The sequence below is a fragment of the Acipenser ruthenus genome, chromosome 1, assembly GCF_902713425.1.
Source record: "Acipenser ruthenus chromosome 1, fAciRut3.2 maternal haplotype, whole genome shotgun sequence".
Classification (NCBI taxonomy): domain Eukaryota; kingdom Metazoa; phylum Chordata; class Actinopteri; order Acipenseriformes; family Acipenseridae; genus Acipenser; species Acipenser ruthenus.
Window position 1 is genome coordinate 41355443 of NC_081189.1, and position 18458 is coordinate 41373900.

Here is an 18458-nt window from a genome sequence, read left to right on the forward strand (position 1 = left end):
AGTGATATCTGAAACAAAAATGCCAAGTGGAGGTATCAAAAACATAAGCCAAGTTTCCAGAAACCATTGGGGCAACCTTGGCCAGCAGAAAGCAAATAGGCACAACTGTAATAGCAGTGGGGGTCAAGGTTGCCCCAATTGTTTCTACTAACTTGGCTTGTGTTTTTGATATCTCCACTTTAAATGGCTGGTCACTTTTGATAACTTGCCATTTTTTCATATTTCCAGTGTGTTTTTGTTTCAGATAAATAAATAAATAAATAAATGTTACAGTTGAACATACAGTAACTGACAAAGGTCTCAATTGAAACATTTGAGGGAAGTTGTAGTTTACTTTACTTACCTGTGCTACCATCGAATACATCTGCCTTATTCACATATATACACGTTTGTCTGCTTACTACTTGACAATCCTTTCAGATTCCCAAAATATATTTCCAATAGGGCTGGTATGCTCTTACTTACCTTTCTGTACCGTACATTTTGCAGTGTCCTCTGCTGCCACTTAGTACTGTGTGTACTGTATGTGTTTATACCCACACATACTTTCTTCATTTAGGTGTTAGTCCTGTCTGCCTTTGTACAATCAGAAGCTAAAAATAAACCTTTTTTGTCTCCTCAGGCCTGCAGGCATTGAAGGATACCATGCACCTGTCCCCATTAAAGCAGCCCCAGTCAGACGTGGACCCTGGGGAGGTGACTGAAAGCAGATCTCAGGAGGAGGGTGGGGATGAGATGGTGGGGGTGGCCGCTGAGGAGAGGCCAGGTGGGGGGGGGGAGGAGGAGGAGGAGGAGGTGGAGGAGGTGGAGGAGGAGGAGGAGGAGGAGTTGGGGGGGACCCTGACCATCTCTGAGCTGATGTACAGCCCCAGTGCCAGCGCTCTGCCCACCCCCGTGGAGGACGAGGGTATCGACCTGCTCTTCAGCAGCCCTGTGAAACCAGGGAAGGAGACAGAGCATGACAGGGAGTCCTATGAGGACCTGGAGGCTGACGAGAGGGCCTTCCTAATGGCAGAGGAGGAGGAGTTGAAGGAGATGAGGCAGGTGCTGAGCCACAGCTACGAGCTGCTGGTGGGCAACAAGCAGGTGAACGCCTGTGTCCGCAGCTTCGTTCGGCTCCTTGCGGTGGGCCTCGGACTGCTGCTGTTCGCCCTGCCCCTCCTCCTTGTGCTCCTGGAGTCTGACATAGACGTCTCCTTCCTCCATGAGATCCGCCAGACCCCCGAGTTCGAGCAATTCCACTACGAGTACTACTGCCCCCTCTACCAGTGGGTGGTCTGCAAAATAAACAGCATCCTGGACACGCTGGGCGGCTCTTAAGATTAACAGAAGCATCCATCTCTTGAATTGTTGAACATGAAAAAAGGGTTGCTTTCATTTACTTGTGGGCTTGTTCTGAGTTTGTAGTAAGGGTGGTAAAGCCTGGGATTTGACTTATGTTTTAGTGTATTGTATCCTTTTTACATTAAAGGGCTCATAATATACTAGGCCACCTCATTGTAAACCAGAATTCATCCAACAAAATGTGTCTCGTAAAGTAGGTTAATTTCATTTAGTTAAGTGTAATCAAATAATTGTGAGTTTTTTTGGTATGTTAATTGTGTACCAGTATTTAATTTGAGCAGCCAAATTATGGATATGCTTTTCTGTTGACAAGGTACTAAATTTGGGAACTGTCTGTGATTCAAAGATTGTCCAGAGGAGGTTAGCAAAGTTGAGTATCATTTAAAAAGAACAAGAAAAAAAAAACAAATAAAGAGGTGTTGCTAAGCTTGCAGTAAAAGATAGAGTTTGGAAAGTATGGGCATGGAGGGGGTGGATAGATGTCACTGGAGTATAATTAATAATGGTTGTGTGATATTCTGGTGAACAGCTTCAGTTTAAAAATAATGATATTACGAGAAAGAAACGCATATGAAACTACTAAAAAGAAAGATAATAGAAGTTTTAAAGATGAAGATGCCACTCCATCCTCTTTTCTTAAGAAAATAAATCTATAAAACAAGTTACAAAGCACTTTTTTTTTTTTTGCAAAGGGAGAGATGGTAGAGAGGTTATAGATTTCAGGTTCTAAACATTATGGGGGGAAAAGGTGATCAATACAATTTTAACCAACCAATTTAGTAAAGTATACTGTGTAATTACAAAAAATTAATGCAGTATTATTTAGAACAAACATAAATCCTATGAAGTGTAGGCAATTGTCTTCCAGCTCAAACAGCAAAACATGATATAGTGTTCACAAAGGTGGCTTGCAATAAATAAAAATAATTACAACAAACCATATTTCTATTAGTAGCCTACTATATATATATATATATATATATATATATATATATATATATATATATATATCAAAAACACAGGCCAAGTTTCAAGAAACCATTGGGGCAACCTTGCCCAGCCCAAAGCAAATCGGCACAACTGTAAAACCGATGGGGGCCAAGGTTGCCCTGTTTCTTCTAACTTGTATCAAAAACACTTGCTAAGTTAGAAGAAACAACTGGGGCAACCTTGGCCAGCAGAAAGCAAATAGGCACAACTGTAAAAGCAGTGGGGGTCAAGGTTGCCCCAATTGTTTCTACTAACTTGGTTTGTGTTTTTGATGCCAGTTCAATCCGCTTTTATTTTGCCTGAAAAACACAAGCCAAGAAAAAAGAACCTTGACCCCCACCGCTTTTACAGTTGTGCCTATTTGCTTTTGTTTCAGATATCACTTCTTTTTTCACTTAATGGATAATATACTAACACACACACATATTATGGGAATAGCAAAAGTTCAACCTATATTGAGGCGATGTATTGCCGTTTGGATAGGGTAAATGTAAATAGTAGCCTAGTCTGTTGAAAGGGTTAAGATGTGAATCTGTGTAGCATAGCGGTTATGTAGTGGAGTGAAAGTATGACTAATTAGGGTTCAAATCCTACCTTTTATGTATGTATATATATATATATATATATATATTTTTTTTTTTGCGTGCGACCAGTCCAATATCAATACATTGTTTAATATAAATGATACAGACATCAAAATATGTTCCCTAGCATATTTCAATGTTGACAAAAACAAGTTAATTGTCATTAAACTCGGATGTCCTGTAATATACATATGCGTGGATAAAAGTGCCTGGGGTCTGCAAAAAATCTGCAAAAAAACAGGAGAAAAAGAAGGACATTTTTAGCTTACTTAGGTGACTTATTTCTCTTACTGTATGACAGGTATTGGCTTTTTTTCTACATTTCACCGAGTGTTGGGAACTACAAATTAAAAGTGAAATAGTGCTTTTGGCTGATTTACTTTTGCTGCGCCATTATCCTGAAAACATGTAAACTATCCTTGCTGTATGAGAGTCTCTGGCAGTTTTTGCTGCTAACTTGGCACTAGGAACTACCGTTCCTCTCAACCGTTTCTCTCTTTCTCAATATATATACCCTTCAAAAACAGAAATGCATAGCAGATATTTTTTCTCCAATCTCTTAAAAATTGCAACCAAACTTGGTCAAAAGAATTGTATTTTATTTAAACATGTTTTGCTGACAGAGTGTCACATTGTCAGGATCGAAAACGCATGATGTACGTCAAAATGACAAAACACGTGAATATTCCCAAAATTAACACCATTTGCTTGAATTCGCTGCACGTGCAACATGCTGAGATGTGGCTGGAGTGTTCTGAGTTTGCATGTCTTATTGGTGTTTGTTGTAGACACATTTGAAATTATGCCTAGACTTACAGAGGCTCCACAGAATAATGCTATTGGACATTTGGAAGCCGGTGAATCTCAGTCCGCCATGGCACGGTGTCTGAATGTTTCCCAGCGCACTATAGGACGACTTTGGCACCGATACCAGCAACGTGGAACAACACGACCGCCCAAGATCCGGTTGACCACGTGTGACGACGGCAGCCCAGGACAGATTTATACGCCTACTTCATTTACGTGACAGGACCACCACTGCAACCGCTACAACATCTGCAGTACCAGGAATGCACAGAATTTCTGACCAGACTATCAGAAACCACCTACAGGAGCCAGTTATCTGAGCAAGAAGGCTAGTTAGAGGCGTGATTCTTACGTTGACTGCGACTTCAGTGGTGTCATAATCACAGAATATGGCCCATACAAAGATGGAGAAACATGGTGTTCAGTGATGAATCCAGATTTCTGATTTGACGTGCAGATGGAAGAGCTCGGGTATACAGGCGACGTCATAAACGTTTTGCGGCCAACTGTGTGCGACAAGTTGACAGATTTGGTGGTGGGAGTGTCATGGTGTGGGCGGCAATCTCAGACAGTTGCAGAACCAACCTTGTTCAGGTTCAAACAACCTGACAACTCAGCGCTATTGTCATGAGATCATACGGCTTCATGTGACCCCATTCATGAATCATTGTAATGTCATTTTCCAGCATGACAATGCACGACCGCACACAGCCCGGGCCACCGCAGCTTTCCTCACGCAGAACAATGTTCAAGTGCTTCCCTGACCATCTCGATCACCAGATCTGAACCCCATTGAGCATTTGTGGGACGAGCTTGATCGACACGTGCGATGACGTCACCCCAAGCCACAGACGTAACAAGGACTTTTCCAGGCACTTGAGCAAGAGTGGGTTGCCATTCCCCGGCATGTTACCCAGGCTCTGATTCGATCCACGGGCAGGAGATGTCAGGCCATCATCAATGCCAATGGTGGGCATACCAGTTACTGATTTCTGTTGACCTTGAACTTTGTTTGACCTTTGAAAGTGACTTTATTGAATGTATTGAATGTGTTCTTTGGAACTGTCTATTTTACTATGCAAACTGCCATACTAATGGTATAAAAAGTACATTCAAAACACCTATGCGATTTTTTTTTAAAGAGTATATATATATATATATATATATATATATATATATATATATATATATATATATATATATATATATATATACATACATATACACAGTATATATACAGTATATATATATATATATATATATATATATATATATATATATATATATCTACACACACACACACACAGTAATTGGTTTGTCGATTGTGGCAAATCATGTTACAAATCATGGTTCATTAGTTTCATTTTTAAGAGGCTTGGTCGGCGGTTGGAGTATATTTAGTGTTCCACGTTTCTGGTTTATTACCAATTTTACCGAAAAATTACAGGATTGTTTTTTTTGTTTGTTTTTTTAAGTGGATGTCTTAATGTTTGTTTTTACCCGATTTTTGCCTGTTATTGAATATTTTCCCTGTACTCTTTTCTAGGAAATACACAATATATTGATTAAAATGCTGTTTTATTTTGATTCTGGAGCCCTACACTGTATCCTAGGATACAGAAGACGTTTAGACGTCAGAGGATCAAATAACGTTCAAGTGGTTCTCTGTCACTTCACAAACACATTATCACCTGATTTTGTTGGCCAATCAAGGTCTGATTATTGTGGCAATTGCAGGGCGTAGTAACTACTAGTTTGATCAAAAACGAAATTGAAAAACTTACACGAAAATATAATATTTTTAGTGGATGAGGAATGGGGAGAAAACGTAAATCAGTTTATGAATATTCAGAAGAAAACGACTGTTTCGAACTATACGAAACGCAAAAATAGCAGAAGTGGGTCAGATGAGGCAGAGGATGTATAGCGTTGTAAATACTGTGGCATTTTGGTACATGTTTGCGCTGACAGTAAAATAACATACTAAAAATAAACCACACATTAAACTAAATAAAGTGAACCGAGAGACAAGCAATCGATTTATGTGGCTTTTACAAACACTTTAATAAAAAGAGCGCAGAATGACTATGTTAACCAGTTTGTCAGAGCGCTGCTTTGCTGGACAGCCACCGTTTATTGCAGAGAGGTATGTATTGGTGACTTCATGCGACAGTACTGTCTGTCCATCAGCTAAAACACTGCCTAACGCCGACACTCTTAATCGTAAATATTTTGGTAAAGTTATGGAACGCATTGATGGAAATGTCCAGTTTGACTTTTAATGCGTCTCCTGATGGCTTGCACCGGCCAATTCTATCAACTTTATTTTCTTTTTTATGTTTTCAAGGCGAATAAACCTGGCTTGCTTTGTGCTGATGTCACGTGCATACCTTCTGCAGATACTATTTCTGTCAGCACAGCGATTGCCCAAACGTTCACGAAGTACCAGCTAACATGGGAAAACGTGGCTTCGACTTGCACAGATTCTGCTCATCATACATGCCAGGGACATTATTAATCAGAAACCAGAACTGCTACGCTTCATATTCCACATGTAAAGTGTGTATACTGAGCTCCCCACCCCCCACCTGCGATTTTTATAGATGTTTAAATTAATTATTATTTTTATTTATTTATTTTAATGATTTTATCCCTATTTTAATATATGTAAAAAAAATTCCCGGAAAATGTTTTTAAAGATAAAAATCGAAAATGCAGAACACTAAGTATATTGTAAGTTTGATTTGTTCCCCCTCCTATAAAGGTTTTTTTTTCAGTAGCAGGATACAATACACTTGTTCCTCTGATAAACAGATAAGACACACAAACATTTGAAAGCAACCCTTATCAAATAACAAAAAAAAAAAAAACAAATAAACAAAAAAAACAACCAAGGCCTATACAAGCAACTTTGTTTATGCTGTTTTTAATGTTTTGTATATTTTTATGTGATACAAGTATTTCAGGATTTTTTTTTTTTTTTTTTTTTTTTTTTTGTACAAACAAATCTATCTTATTTAAATGTACAGATTTGTTGAAGAAATGGGCATGGTGGGATGTAGATGATTTTTAATGTCTGTAATGGGGAGCTTTACAAGTTACAGCACAATCTTTATGAATCACAATAATGGCACTTTAATTGTTGGGGATTAAAGGTGACTTTGAATTGGGAGTAGAGATTTGAAATATCATGTCATTAGAATATTTTAAAGGAGCACTAATCAAGGTTTCTTATTAGCTTTATTAAAATTATTATTAACACCCATTTATTGTGCTTATAATCCGGTTCTTCACTTGCTTGGTTTTACTTTAATTCAGAAATATACGGATATTTCAAACATAATAAGATAGATAAGTTACTGCATCCAGTTAAGTTACCTTTTCTGGAGGTCATTAGGTCTGGTTGCAGCTTGTAAATTGGCATGTGTTTTTGAATGCATGAAATGAAAAGGCAATTTTCATCTATAGCATTGTCTTTAAAATATCTGCATTGCTCAAATGGAAAAACACAAGCAAAGAATCAAAAGACATTCAACAGAAGAAAAGGGAGACACACCTATAATATTGCTTGTGCTAATAAGAGGCAAAACATTGATTATAAAACATTGGTTAGGACTCCTTTAAAACAAAACAATGCTACTTTGTTAATCACCTAAACTAGACACAAGAATAATTTTTTGCAGGGACAGTATATATAGATTTGACACAAAAAAGGCAGCAGTTGCCTGTTTCTGAGTTCATTCGAAAAAGTCTGGTTGCATTTGAGGGGTGAAGTCTTTGGTAAATTATGGCTTTCCTTATGGATTAAACAGAACTTTCATTGACTATTTATCCCACTAAAAACTGTTATTGAGGGTCATTCCTTGAATGGTCTTATTGATTTGAAACAACTATTTAAGCAAACTTTAAAAAGTCGAATAAGTCTGACTAGAACCTTATGGTGTTATGTTCCCACATGGTAAGCACAGTAAAATGTTTGGTTCAGGTACTGTTACTGAAGTCAGTGGGTAACACTGGGATACCACGTGTCTTGAATACCTACTTTTAAATTACTCTGATTACAGAATAATTGGGATGTAAACAGTTTTTTTTTTACCTGCACTGCGTTCATTGGAGATTTTTCACATCACTGTATTGTTTCACAAAGTCGTTTTTGGGATTATTCTTTTTTCGCTTTCTCCCAGCAAATAACAAGAAACTTGATGGGGAAAGTGATAGGTCTTTTGAGTGCATGTATATTATTGTAAATAATATAAAGAGTATAAAGTTGAGAGGCATTGCAAGTAGAAATAAAACAGTAGGTTCTGCAAGTGAATCTCCAACGACTATCAAAAAAAAAAAAAAAAAAAAATCCTTCATTTTGAAATACCCTCTACATTTCACAAGTGCATGGCTTTTATAGTGAAATGCTACTGAGACACCTTGCAATTCTACTCAGTAAGTTTTCCAAGACACCTAATATATTCATCTTGTGTAAGTGAATGGGCTTCTGTTTTCTGTATTTTCCTAACCCTCTCTTCCAGGTTGCTTATACGCAAGCCATCCAGTCTGATCTGATTGGATTGACGGAAGATTTACTGTAAATAATTAAAGTGGTAAACTCTTGACAAAGCTGCTATCAATTATCTCCTATGTAATTTACACAGGTTTAAACCATGGAGTAATTTAACATTCTTACTAATGCTGCTTTTGGCTGATGATAACGTACACAACCTGTCAGTTAGTACACATGGATTTAAGTGCAGTACAGAGATTTTTAGACATGTTATATGCACAGCATGAAATGCACTTGGAAACACAATCATTTGACATGTTAGTATAAGAGTAGCAAACTTTACAACACCATAACCTTAGTATCACACAGCAAATGTTAAAAGGGTTTAAAACCAAGAAATGATGTTGCTTTGTATCTCTGAATGACCCCTATTGTCCAACATAATGGCATGTGTTGCTGACCTAGCTGCTGATTTGGATCCATATTCATGGTAGAATATCACTCTTCCAAATGACGCAAAGCTGTTATGTGACTAGTAACAATGTCAAAATACCTTTGTCTATTAAAGGACACTGTATCTTAATCCATATTTAACATATTAATTATTTACTGTAGGAAGACACCTGGTCTTCATGCAATAGTAGAGCTGTATAAAGCAGGTTTCTTTGTGCTGAATGTGCAAGTACACAAATGAATCTGGTATGCAATCAACTCAATTTACAGATGATCGAATGATGGATGATAAATTATGGAACGGATCCAGTGTGCAATGGCCTTAAGGCATACAGCAGTAAAATTCAATAAACATATAAATGACTTAACCAAATAAAGAGAGGCACCAGAACTAAGAGACAGACCGCATAAGATTATAGTCAAATATATCACTGCCTGACACAGAAAAGCCCTGATCACAACATATTGTCGCTGGTACGAGATACAATTATACGGTGCAAAGGTGACTGTCATTCATATAAAAAAAGAATTACATTTCTTAGTATATTTGAGAAAGAAATATCCATGATCATATCTCGATATACAGTTTGTTGTGCTTTGGTTAAGGCTGCATTCACTGCAGAATGATTTTTAAGTCATTATAACCTATTGACCCAAAGATGGTGGGATGTACAGATTACGTAGGCACTGTATTTTTATCGGTAGTTGTTTTTTGTCATTTGTTTGCAGGAGTTGATTTGTTGTTTAATCTCCGTTTGTAAACTCAACTCTGGGAGGAATAAAAACAAAAAAAAAACTTTCCTATGGTCTGACAAATGCTGGAACTTAAGCCTTATGAACTTTGTAAAGTGCATTTTGAATCATTGTTTGTATGTCCAAATAAACAAATACATACAGAGCTGCATTGTTTTATATGTGAGTACTGCTACAATAAAAATCCCAAACTTATATACTGTATATAATATATATATATATATATAGTGGTCAATATTGCTGCTTCCGTTTCTAACGTTTTACGTTTGTTTTTTTTGACCACCGTAAACTATTACCTTTAAAAATTTAACTTTATACACTTTCTTGAAGTGGGGTTTTAACAAGTACCAAAAATAGCAATAACTTGAATAATGAGGCAGCTCATACATAATGCTGGTCTAGACTCAACATGGAATGACTTTATACCACACAGAAGTATCCACTAGGTCAAACAGTTATCTTGTTTCACTGCTATTTTTCTAATTAAAAAAACTAAATGTATTTATTCTACTCCAAATAAGACTGGTATGCCATTTTATAAAACAATTAATAAGCTTACTTAATTATTTTATAGAGGCGGCCTTGGATAAATATAGTGTAATGCTTTCAGTGTGTGAAGTATAAGTACTCTCCACAACCTACAACACATTATAATAAAATCTATTTTTTAAACAATTTCACTAATATCAGTAAGTAGCATTATGATGCCAGAAGAAAGCATAAATGGCACTTTCATAAATATCTGCTTCAATTCAAACTTAATTAATTAAAGCTGCTGTGCTCCATTGTTCCAATACAAAATATGATGTCTGCATGAATGTTTACAGTATTCGATATTCCATTCTGTGCACTCTGTGTTAATCTAAGTTGTCTAAAACAGTTTTCAGACAGATCTGTCCGACCTGGAAATGAAAATGAAAAGGAAAAGAAGAGCTCCCGACACTGACTTGTTAAGTAACCTTGCAGACTTTTTTTTTTTTTTTTAAATCTAAATGGGCTAGAAGCAGACCACCTATATATATATATATATAAAAAAGTTACTAGCACTTGAGAAAAGTGCTCTGATGTATCGCACAAGCGTAAATTTGTTCCCCAAAAGGAAGCAAATATCATCGGTAAATTCCATCAGGAAATACCCAATTCAATATCAAAACATCAGTCAGGCGTACTGCAAGCAGCCTTCCGGTTATTTCCCAGGCAACAGTTCTACTTCTGAGAATCCCCGCCCAGTTTCCAAGGAGACAGCTTGATACAGTGAAGCCGGATTCGAAGCAAGAGTTGGAAAACAGTAGAACCATCTTCTCAGCAATGCATTATTATGGATAGGTTTTTATGAAAAGACAACGGATATCCAAGTAAGAATTTTGGTATTTCTTATTATTTATTTGAAAATGATTCTTAAATCTTAAGTCTTAAATGCTGAGTATTTATTAACAGTTGTGCAACATAAAAGCATATTTGTTGTTTGTGTTTTTTCTTTTCTTAACTTGAGTTTCCGCTAGATAAACTCCTTCAATTACGCGGTTTAGATTATTATCCAAACACTTACAATATTTGTATTTATGAAATGATATAAAAAAAAAAGTTTTTTAATGCGTTTTTACATTTCTTAAAGCAGTCTTTTCATGTTTTCATTCACACTGAAACCACGGATGTATTCACAACGTTTTAACACACGAGGAACCCACTACAATACAACGTTTTAAATAATAGTGTATTCCCTGCAATAATGGAAAACCTTAATTTCTCTGGACTGTCCAGACAAAATCTGGATAATAACTTTGTTGGGTTCATCACTATTATAATGTTAATGTAGCTGTTTCATCAACAATGTTAAGTTAAAAAAAAAAAAAAAAAAAAAAAAAAAAACATAAAAAAGAGTAACAGAAATGATAAACTGCAGGTGTTTCGTTCCATCAGGCTTTGCTAAACCACACCTGATACATTTCAATCTATGTAATATATATTTTCTTTCTTTTTTTAAAACAAATAATTGAGGTTTATGCTATTGATATTTCCTAGTCTAATCGATTGTTATTTTAAGTATTACAAGCAGCCACAGTCAGTTAATGAATGAAGTGCATGCCACTGACAGTAGAAACCCTTAGAAAGGTTTCCCATAGTAAAAGCATAGCAAAGTGTATTAAAGCAGAGTGAAAGAATGGTGAAGCATAGGTAAGCATTTTAAAGAATAATGAGATATGGTAAAGCATATTAATAAACATGGCAAACCAGGGTAAACTATGGTAAATGCATCATGTGAAAAACTGGAAAAATACTTTTATAAGGGAAGTAATGGCTTAGCTTAATTTATTAGTTAACCTTGGCATAAATTGTATGCTAACAGAAAAACAACAATAATAATACAAATAAAAAATAAACAGTTGCAAAGCTATGCATGATAAAAACCTGCCTGGAATTGCCATAAATGTCTGGATTTCTTATTAGGGTACAATTTTCATGATCAGCCGTTCAGATTCATTTTAAACGAGATACTTTTTTGCTTAAACAAATGGTGTTTTGTTATTTTCAGACTTCTGACGCACACTGTAAACAAAACAAAGAAGTAATGATGCTAAATTCACGCCAGGATGTGGCATCTGGACCACAGTATCAGGTACCACGTTATTGACTTTTACTTCTAAACCTTGGTTTAGCAACATGAGGAGCACTTTAAAGTATAACATCAGCTGAACTCTGCAGTGTAAGACGTGTAAGCGAAAGCGCTCCTATTTGAACTGATAACATTTTTAAAGAACAGTGTATTGATACCTTTCCTTTATAGCACCCCAATCTTGACCTGCAAACCTCCTGCCATTCATCCCTCAGCAGCCTTTATCATGTGCAGTAGAGACTGCCAGTTGTGCTAACTTATGTAGAATTATGTGGCTGTTGTGTAATGTGGAAAAAATGGCAAATTGTTTCTAACCTGAGACTGCCAAACCCTTTGGACTTAACCTGGTTTTAAACACTGGCTTGAGAAGCTAGTAAATTAGCCTGTGGCACCACATAACCTCCTTGAATACATCCTTTTAATCTGCAGCTATAAAAAGGAATGTCTAATAAGAGTTTCATAACAATAATTTACATACATTTTCAGATTCAACCTTTAACTGCAAGAACTATGAAGCGTCTGGATGCTGAGACTGTCTATGAAACAGACAGTCCGCGGACACGCAACCTGAAAGACTTGAGAGTCAAACGCCTGGCTTATCTTAATCAGGGAAGGAAGCCATCAGACCCAGCTGATGCTGGAGCACCACCATCTGTTTCCAGGGCATCATTTTCGAGTCCTAATGAGGTGAATAAAGTTGAAGGCCCTGTCATTAAAGTACCTCATTCTTCTGAACCCTCGGAACAGAAAGCTGACAGAAAGAAAAAGCCAGCCCATGAACTAACTTACATTGAATTTCTAAACAACAATTCTGACACAGTCACAGATGGACAGTCTCCCACAGGGAGGACTGGTGGTGCAGATCTAGACTATTCCCTTCTTGAAGACGTAACGGTTTCAGAAACTGAGAAGATGAGGTATGTTTTAAGATGGGCTCAGAAATACATTAAACCATGCGAGGAAGACAGTGGACTGCAAACCTCAGAAGTGACCCTCCAGGAGAGATCTCAGAGCCTTTTTAAAAATAGTGGTATAGAACATTCAGGAACTTCTTCTTCTTTTTGGATACATGAGTCTGATAGTAACCTGCCCATTGATATCAGCACAAGAACAAGCTCTTCTTTCAACATGGTGAAGGATTCCAGATTAGAAGATAGATGTCCTTCACCCAATCTGTGGTCCAGCGGAAGGTCTCTTCTTCAGTCTGTGGACTTACAGATCAATGAGGCCGATTCCGAGAAAGTAAACTACGCTGGTTATCATGAGAGGCAGAAATGGATATACCAGGACTCTTTATTGAACGGAAACAAATCATCAACTTATGATGACTCTAGCTATAAAAAAGTTTCTGAGTGTGGCTATTATACTGGGGTCCAAGAAATGAGCTGCAGACAGGTGACTAGTCCAGAATATGCTGATGAAATAAATCAAATAAACCTTATCAAGTCTAGTGAAAATGAAGTTTTAGAAAACATACTTCCACTTGCGTCAGGTTGCTCTGTAAACAAATCTACTCATTACCAGGAAAAAAAATATTTTTGGTGTCCTCTTCAGGATGATTCTGATGAAGAATACCCTTATGCGTTTGCAAATAGGCCCACTACAATTGCCCATCCTTCGCACCATACAGATCTTGATGAGTGCTCAGAGAAAAGTTCTGCCAGAACACTGACACTGAAAACCGAGTCTGTGAAAAATTGGTTTGGGTCAGTAGATGTTCCAGAGAATCAAGTGCACAAGTTGATGGATGCTACGTCCAGGCTGCATTTAAATCACTATGCTTGGGAAACCAAGAAAGGCAGTGGTACAGCACCTATGTTATACGCTTCAGAAAATCTGAAGTACCGCAACACTGCTGAGGTGAATCGAGAAGACAGTGACTGGCTTTTGAATCATGCAGAACCGGTAAAAGATCTGAAAGTAAATCTAGGTTCAGATTTACAAACACCTAAGAAGGAGGATTATCAAATGAATGGAGGCACAATTGAAACGATAGACAAAAGCACAGGGAGGACTTTCCTGGTGAACAGTATGGGTCTGGATAAAGAGCACTGTAGTATCATGGAGGGAAAGGAAGAAAAAACCTCATATCTGAACTGCACAAAGGACAATCTTCTCCACCCTTCACAACATAATTCCAACTATATGTTCAGATTCTGTCCTGAATGTTCAAGCCCAAATGATCCGGATATCAACTGGTGCGTTCATTGTGGATGTGCACTGATTGGAATTATACCAAGGCTTTGCAAAGAAGACAATAGCCAAATATTGAATTTGAAAGTACAGAGTATGCCAATGAAAAACAGTGATTTATCAAAAGAAAATACATACTCAGTTGAATCTACAAAAACAATTAGTATTCTTGAATCTGTTAGTTCTGAGGGTTCCAACACCAATTGCAATACAGAACAAGGCTCTAGTCTTAGTGTTTATGAAAAATATCTGATGTACATTGAACATCTCAAAGGCATTAAAAATCTGAATGGTGAGAATAGCTCTGAATTAAGCAAGTCTGAGAATGTGAAGTATGACAGACACACAGGAGAGACAGTTGTGTCCCAGCATTGTGATCTATTTGCAGGAAGTGACAGCAATGAAAGAAGTGATGCCATCAATAGAAGCAGCAGCAGCAATGGGAAAACTCAGTTTCACCAGCAGAGGGAGCCCAGAGCAAGCAGTGAGCTCAATGACTGTGCTCCTGACTGTGAGCAGAGTAGCTGTGGTGTGTTATCATCTGTAGACAACATTCTGGGGGTTGAAGAGCAGGATTTACTAACTCTTGATCATGCAACCACAGAGCAAGCTTCAGAACTTCAAAACACAGCCCTTCTTGAAAGTCGTGTTTTTGAGCAGGACTATTATACCACACCTCCAACTACTAGTGATCAAACAAGAAAAACATTGCAAGGTAAAGGGTGTTTTTAGCTAGATTGCATAACTTGCTGTATCAGTGAATGAACTAACATGTGCAGAGACTTTGAATTACGACTCTGAATCGTTGAAGTCATGCAATGTTGTATTGCTGATGACTGAAACCTACACAGCTTTATACTGTATATAAATCACTTTATGTGCACATGCAAAACAACATTCTGAAATCCAGTGCTGTTAATATACACTATATGAACAGGTTGGTGAACAGTTTCTATAATGAATTTACAGTATCAAGTTAAATTTAAAATAAAATACAATTAACCACTTTTATAACTACAGACATTATTTATTTTTCAAAATGCTAAATCTGATACAAAACATTTTGAAATAGCTAACTGCTTATTACATTATAGTGCAACATCTGAATGTGATACTGTCACTATCTTCTGAATGTTACTCTGGCAACGGGATTAAGGAAACTGTTACTAGGACAGCAGGACCGCCTGTGATGTTGTGCTGTTTATAGAGACAATCAGGTTTAGAATGTGTGTGTGTGTGTGGGGGGGGGGGGGTTGCAGTGTTTCATTTGGTGAAGCCTTTTAACTCCATATTAATCCCTCAAGTGTGGTACTATATGATTTATTTACCGTCCCTCTTGTTAACATCAACTAATACAATAAAAAATGCTATGAAAAAAGGTCTGCTATGAAGTCATTTTAGATAATTATATTTAATCGGATCAAAGGAAATCAGACTGATACAAATACAAATGCCAACATGCTTCCTTCAAAGCCTTTCCTGTCCTTCTGTTTTTTGTTATGTGAGATTTTCCTCAATGCCACTTATCAGATGTCACATCAATGATACAGGGGCAGGGTAATCAGATGAACCTGACCTGCAGAAAGATGGGTTATGTCAGATTGAATTAACCTTGTCTCTACTGTCATCTCAATGTTAAAGTCATGTGACAGACAATTTCCGAACCGACTTACAAGGTTAGGGTATTTTGCATTAGTAGTATTGTACATTAAATATGAATGAATAAATAAAGAAATAGATTATTCCACATTAGGTTTGTGGTTTTTACTGTGGTTTACTATGGTGAAAGCATTGCAAAGTGTAGTAAAGCATACTAAAAGCATAGTAAATGAAGCATGTAAAACCATAGAGAAGTGTGGTGAAGCATTGTAAAAACCTAACTCTCTCTCTCTCTCTCTCTCTCTCTCTCTCTCTATATATATATATATATATATATGTATATATATATATATGTTTGTGTGTGTTAACTGGAAATATGAAACAACTGAAACAAGTTTAACATTTCTGATGGGCTGAGTTTAGGACTAGTTTTGATATTTATAAAGATACAAGTGGTTTGACACCTTGTCACATGATTTTAAGGTTCTATGCCTCTCATATAAGTCACTTACAGTACTCGCAAATGTATAATTTAAGATGAGATGCAATTACAGTTTTATAATATATGTGGCATTCACTTCAAAAAAAGTTTGAAATGTAACAACAAACAACTTGGCTTGGCTTTTAGTCTGTAAAATAACCTGAGGTTTTTTTGTGGGTTTTTTACAGTTGCATTTATTTTACACTTTTTTTTTCTTAATAATCTATTTCTAATTCACTCTTATTAGAACTGAAGCCCAAGAAGTTCAAAAACATTCAAACCAGTCTGTCTGGGCATAAAAGGTACTGGGAGAAGTCAAGCATTGCATGGTCATCTTACACTCATGGACAATTAAAACCAAGGTAAGCACCTTTAATAAACTGGAATGCTGATACTATTAAACAAAAATAAATATAAATATTAACTGAAAAAAAAAAAATAATGAGAAGAATTTACATGAAAACAGACTTGCCAATAGTCTCTCTTTTTCAGGACCTTTTCTATTTGTATGTAGTAATATTAAAAGAAACTTGCATAGTTAAAAGGGTTCTGTTTTCAGCAGGGGTTAGTGGTTGTGGTTCATTTTTGCCTGTCCCGTCCAATACATTTTTTAAAATACAGTATGGGATTAATATTAATGTCTAGTTATGTTTATGACTACATGTACTGACTTTGTAAATAGCTTATAAGTTATTTTTTAAAAATAATTTAGGATGAGTCTGTGAATGTGAAAGCTACTGCCTACTGTTGAATTACTTCTGAATAGTTCTAGCTTTTTAAAACTAGTAAAGATGCACTGGAACTAGCATCAGCACCAAACAAGGTACAGTAAGCTGGTGTTTTTTTTTTTTATTATTGATTATTGTTAAAAGCACTGTGTCTTTTCTGTCTTCGTTTCAGTTCTGTCAAAGATCCCTTTTTATTTAAATTCTTCATTCTTTATACAGTGAGAGTCTGAGCTGGTGTTGCTGCAGGCATCACCAGTCAACTGTGTATATCGTGCCTGACCAAGATCAGGAGAGGCTGTGGAGAAGTGTGGCAAAGTGCCCCGCCCCTGTGTGCATTTGTGTGTTCTGTGTATGTATGTATGGGTGCGTATGTTAATGTTGGTGTATAGATTGGTACACGGGATATAAACGGGTCTGTGTTTCACGTGTGTTTAAAGTGTATAATTATATTTAGGCACGAGGATGGCACATCACTTCACGTGCAGATAAAATGTGTATAATGTGTGGCACGGGGTTGCACAGAATTAATTCACGTGCTGGGATTCAAGTGAATAATTAATTAGTAATTGAATCCCAGCACAACAGTATATATAGAGACACGTAGCATGCAGTCGGGGTTGGGTGTTCGGTGAGTGGAGAACGGGATTGGAGACGGAGGTAGTAATTGTTAGAATAAGAGTAATAGTTAACGTGTTTTCACTCACCGTGTTTGTTCGTCTGTCTGTCCTGCACCATCTGTTTAGTGTTTAGTCGTTTTGTATGTCTGTTTATTTTGGCGTCAAGTGCCGTGTCCCGTGTTTTCTGTTTAAACCTTTTATTTTGTCATTAAACGCTGAGTGCAGCCATTGCACTCAGCTCATCACAACCACTGTCTCTGTATTCCTTCCTGCTTCTGGTCTGACACCACCCACTCTGGCCGTCTTTGTGACAAGAAGCTATGGGCATAATATAAATAGAGCTTTAGTTTATTTATTTTCATACAGAGAGCAATTGCTAACTCCTTCCAACAGCTTAGACTAATGCCAGTCATGGGAGCCATAACTGAAAGCACCACTTAACTCTCTCATCTCGCTTCATAATAATAACAGATACAGGTATTACACCCAATGGGTGGTTTTATAACCCACTAATACTGTACAACAAGTATGTTCAGATGTGTTGCTTCTTTTAAACAAACCAGAAACTCTTTTTTTTTTTTTTCTCTCTCTTTTATAAATTTAGTCGTCGCCAATTATTTTACCCCGGTTTTCACCCCAATTTAGCATGCCCAATTATTATCTGTATCCTCGGCTCACCGCTCGCAACCCCCCCGCCGACTCGGGAAACGGAGACTGGAACACGCGTCCTCCGAAACGTGCTCCTGGCAAGCCGTCATTTTTCGCACTGCAGATCCACAGCAATGCCACCAGACCAATAG

The 18458-nt window shown here is 37.0% G+C and overlaps 2 protein-coding genes across 4 annotated transcripts in view; both read left to right on the forward strand.

Annotated features, from left to right (window-relative positions):
* LOC117420904 (FERM domain-containing protein 3) overlaps positions 1-2315 on the forward strand; it is a 126785-nt gene extending 124470 nt beyond the window's left edge. For both annotated transcript variants that reach the window (XM_034034646.3, XM_034034647.3), the window contains one exon: positions 623-2315. In XM_034034646.3, the coding sequence (XP_033890537.3) occupies positions 623-1320 (698 nt within the window). In that variant the 3' untranslated portion in view covers positions 1321-2315. The remainder of the gene's footprint in view (positions 1-622) is intronic.
* An 8357-nt stretch (positions 2316-10672) lies between these two features.
* LOC117421018 (uncharacterized) overlaps positions 10673-18458 on the forward strand; it is a 62896-nt gene continuing 55110 nt past the window's right edge. For both annotated transcript variants that reach the window (XM_034034864.3, XM_034034865.3), the window contains exons 1-4: positions 10673-10781; positions 11960-12043; positions 12527-14948; positions 16561-16675. In XM_034034864.3, coding sequence (XP_033890755.2) covers positions 11996-12043; positions 12527-14948; positions 16561-16675 — 2585 coding nt within the window. In that variant the 5' untranslated portion in view covers positions 10673-10781; positions 11960-11995. The remainder of the gene's footprint in view (positions 10782-11959; positions 12044-12526; positions 14949-16560; positions 16676-18458) is intronic.